Below are 4,625 nucleotides of genomic sequence, written 5' to 3' on the forward strand. Positions count from 1 at the left end.
TCATCTCACATGCTAGTAAAGTAATGCTCAAAATTTTCCAATAGGTGAACCGTGAACTTCTAGATGTTCAAACTGGTTTTAGAAAAGGCAGAGGAACCAGAGATCAAATTGCCAACATCTGCTGGATCATGGAAAAAGCAAGAGAGTTCCAGAGAAACATCTATTTCTGCTTTATGGACTATGCCAAAGCCTTTGACTGTGTGGATCACAATAAACTGTGGGAAATTCTGAAACAGATGGGAATACCAGACCACCTGATCTGCCTCTTGAGAAATCTGTATGCAGGTCAGGAAGCAACAGTTAGAACTGGACATGGAACAACAGACTGGTTCCAAATAGGAAAAGGAGTACGTCAAGGCTGTATATTGTCACCCTGCTTATTTAACTTCTATGTAGAGTACATCATGAGAAATGCTGGGCTGGAAGAAGCACAAGCTGGAATCAAGATTGCTGGGAGAAATATCAATAACCTCAGATATGCAGATGACACCACCCTTATGGCAGAAAGTGAAGAGGAACCAAAAAGCCTCTTGATGAAAGTGAAAGAGGAGAGTGAAAAAGTTGGCTTAAAGCTCCACATTCAGAAAACTAAGACCATGGCATCTGGTCCCATCAGATCAGATCAGATCAGTCGCTCAGTCGTGTCCGACTCTTTGCAACCCCATGAATCGCTGCACGCCAGGCCTCCCTGTCCATCACCAACTCCCAGAGTTCACTCAGACTCACGTCCATCGAGTCAGTGATGCCATCCAGCCATCTCATCCTCTGCTGTCCCCTTCTCCTCCTGCCCCCAATCCCTCCCAGCATCAGGGTCTTTTCCAATGAATCAACCCTTCACATGAGGTGGCCAAAGTATTGGAGTTTCAGCTTTAGCATCATTCCTTCCAAAGAAATCCCAGGGCTGATCTCCTTCAGAATGGACTGGTTGGATCTCCTTGCAGTCCAAGGGACTCTCAAGAGTCTTCTCCAATACCACAGTTCAAAAGCATCAATTCTTTGGTGCTCAGCTTTCTTCACAGTCCAACTCTCACATCCATACATGACCACAGGAAAAACCATAGCCTTGACTAGACAAACCTTTGTTTGGCAAAGTAATGTCTCTGCTTTTGAATATGCTATCTAGGTTGGTCATAACTTTCCTTCCAAGGAGTAAGCGTCTTTTAATTTCATGGATGCAGTCACCATCTGTAGTGATTTTGGAGCCCAGAAAAGTAAAGTCTGACACTGTTTCCACTATTTCCCCATCTATTTCCCATGAAGTGGTGGGACCAGATGCCATGATCTTCGTTTTCTGAATGTTGAGCTTTAAGCCAACTTTTTCACTCTGCACTTTCACTTTCATCAGGAGGCTTTTTAGTTCCTCTTCACTTTCTGCCATAAGGGTGGTGTCATCTGCATATCTGAGGTTATTGATATTTCTCCTGGCAATCTTGATTCCAGCTTGTGTTTCTTCCAGCCCAGCATTTCTCATGATGTACTCTGCACATAAGTTAAATAAACAGGGTGACAATATACAGCCTTGACGAACTCCTTTTTCTCTTTGGAACCAGTCTGTTGTTCCATGTCCAGTTCTAACTGTTGCTTCCTGACCTGCATACAAATTTCTCAGGAGGCAGATCAGGTGGTCTGGTATTCCCATCTCTTGAAGAATTTTCCACAGTTTATTGCGATCCACACAGTCAAAGGCTTTGGCATAGTCAATAAAGCAGAAATAGATGTTTTTCTGGAACTCTCTTGCTTTTTCCATGATCCAGCAGATGTTGGCAATTTGATCTCTGGTTCCTCTGCCTTTTCTAAAACCAGCTTGAACATCAGGAAGTTCACAGTTCACATATTGCTGAAGCCTGGCTTGGAGAATTGTGAGCATTACTTTACTAGCGTGTGAGATGAGTGCAATTGTGCAGTAGTTTGAGCATTCTTTGGCATTGCCTTTCTTTGGGATTGGAATGAAAACTGACCTTTTCCAGTTCTGTGGCCACTGCTGAGTTTTCCAAATTTGCTGGTCTCATCACTTCATGGTAAATAGATGGGGAAAGAGTGGAAACAGTGTCACACTTTATTTTGGGGGGCTCCAAAATCACTGCAGATGGTGATTGCAGCTATGAAATTAAAAGATGCTTACTCCTTGGAAAGAAAGTTATGACCAACCTAGATAGCATATTGAAAAGCAGAGACATTACTTTGCCAACTAAGGTCCATCTAATCAAGGCTACGTTTTTTCCAGTGGTCATGTATAGATGCGAGAGTTGGCCTGTGAAGAAAGCTGAGCACAGAAGAATTGATGCTTTTAAACTGTGGTGTTGGAGAAGACTCTTGAGAGTCCCTTGGACTGCAAGGACATCCAACCAGTCCATTCTAAAGGAGATCAGCCCTGGGTGTTCTTTGGAAGGAATAATGCTAACGCTGAAACTCCAGTACTTTGGCCACCTCATGCGAAGAGTTGACTCATTGGAAAAGACTCTGATGCTGGGAGGGATTGGGGGCAGGAGGAAAAGGAACAACAGAGGATGAGATGGCTGGATGGCATCACCGACTCGATGGACATGAGTTTGAGTGAACTCCAGGAGTTGGTGATGGACAGGGAGGCCTGGCATGCTGCAATTCATGGGTCACCAAGAGTCGGACATGACTGAGCGACTGAACTGAACTGAAGCAAACACACATTTTAGTGATACACTTAACTTTATACATGGTCTTTTATATTTACAGAAGCTTATCACAGTTAAAGCAATAAAGTTAGTGATATATGTATGTGTATGTATGTTAGCCACTCAGTCATGATAAGTATCAATAAAAATATCCAGCAAAAATATCCCCCAAATGAATAGTTTGTGATGTATAGATTTATGTCTGATTTAATTCAGAAAAACCAGTGTACTCTGGCCACTAGTTTTCTCATAGCCTCTTTCACCTCCTTGTTCCTCAGACTGTAGATGAGTGGGTTCAACATGGGGACCACCACCGTGTAGATTACAGATGCCACTTTGACCTGATCAGCTGAATAGTTCGATTTGGGCATCACATAAACAAATAAAACTGCCCCATAAAACAAAGTGACTGCAGTGAGGTGGGAGGTGCAGGTCGAGAAGGCCTTCTTCCTCCCCTCAGTGGAGCGCATCTTCAGGATTGAGTGGAGGATGTAGCTGTAGGACACAATTATGGTAAACAGTGTGCTTATGAGGACTGATGCTGAGGAGATGGCTGGAGATATCTCAGCAATATAAACATGGCCACAAGAAAGCTTCAAGAGCGGGAAGAGGTCACAGAAAAAATGATTGATTTTATTTGGTCCACAGAAGGAGAGATTCATCAAACAGCCGGTAAATGATGAAGCATTCATACAACCACCCAAGTAGGAGGCCCCCAACAGGAAGAAGCAGACCACTGGGGACATCTGGGTGGAGTAGAGCAGGGGAGAACAAATGGCCACGTAGCGATCATAGGCCATGGTGGCCAGCAGGAAGCACTCCGTGGTCCCAAAGGCAACATCAGAGGCAAGCTGGACTATACAACCAGTGATTGGGATGGCAGTTCTCTCTTTTAAGAAACTCATCAGCATAATTGGTGTAACTGATGTGGAATACCCAATGTCCACAAAGGCCAAATGGCTAAGGAAAAGGTACATAGGCGTGTGAAGCTGTGGGCTACTTTGGATTAAGATGATTATGCTGATGTTTCCCACTATGGTAACTACGTAAACTCCTAGAAAAGTCACAAAGAAGATGGCACATAGTGTCACATTATCCGTTAATCCCAAAATAATGAAGTCTGTCACTCTTGTGCGGTTTGCAGCCTCCATCTGTTCATTTAACAGTGCCTATTGAAATCAGAACCACAGGAGATTAAATTGACTGGAATGACCCTACAATTTATATGCATACCTAAGCATAACCTAAATATAATCTTATACATATTTCAAATGGTAAATTTGCCTTATTTACAGAGTACTTTGTGCACATAAGCTTTCTTTTCAGTTTCCATGCAAATATTAAAATTGAAGCCTCAGTTACCTTAGGAGTCAGCTGTTTTATTCCTATGTGTATACCATGGAATAAGTCTTACCTGTGTGCAAGGGAGATATGCAAAGGAATGCTTATAGCAATATTGATTGCAATAACATGAACTGTAAATAACATGAATGTTTATAGAAAGAGCAGCTCTTGATATTTCAGCCCCATCCCAAGTATACCTCTAGTCAGTAATCTCTGTCTTAGTAAATGCTGTCTCTGTTTAACCACTGATCAGGCCAAAAAATATGATGTTAACTTTGACATCTCTTTCTTACTTGATCTTTTTCCTGGAATAAAAAAAATTTGATAGCGAGGGCTGAAAGGTGTCCATGTTCAAGATGAAAAATGGAAGTAGAACTTTTACTGTTGTGAGCAAAACTGCCTGGATGTTTTGCAGAATCATCCAGGACTTCACTTCTATACCATACCTTTTTATACTTATGGGATTGTATGAAGCAATACGAAGAGTCTAGATACTTTTATCTAGACTTTTTTTATGGGCAAGGATTAAATGCAAGAAAACTGAAAGATTTGGGAACTTGGATTAATTATGTTTTGGTTTCTTCAGTTCTATTAAGCAACTACAGAGAAATAAACAGGGGCATATGATGAGGA

At 42.0% G+C, this 4,625-nt stretch overlaps 1 protein-coding gene across 1 annotated transcript; it reads right to left on the reverse strand.

Moving 5' to 3' along the window:
- Window positions 1-2,700: 2,700 nt before the first annotated feature.
- LOC109569262 (olfactory receptor 5P4) lies at window positions 2,701-4,354 on the reverse strand. The gene has a single exon (XM_019974575.2). The coding sequence runs from the start codon at window positions 3,797-3,799 to the stop codon at window positions 2,861-2,863; it is 939 nt and encodes a 312-aa protein (XP_019830134.2). The 5' UTR covers window positions 3,800-4,354; the 3' UTR covers window positions 2,701-2,860.
- Window positions 4,355-4,625: the final 271 nt, after the last annotated feature.

This window comes from Bos indicus, chromosome 15, assembly GCF_029378745.1.
Source record: "Bos indicus isolate NIAB-ARS_2022 breed Sahiwal x Tharparkar chromosome 15, NIAB-ARS_B.indTharparkar_mat_pri_1.0, whole genome shotgun sequence".
NCBI classification, from domain to species: Eukaryota; Metazoa; Chordata; class Mammalia; order Artiodactyla; family Bovidae; genus Bos; species Bos indicus.

Coding starts and splice junctions, on each gene's coding strand:
- LOC109569262 (XM_019974575.2), bottom strand. CDS start 3,799: ATGGAGGCTGCAAACCGCACAAGAGTGACAGACTTCATTATTTTGGGA.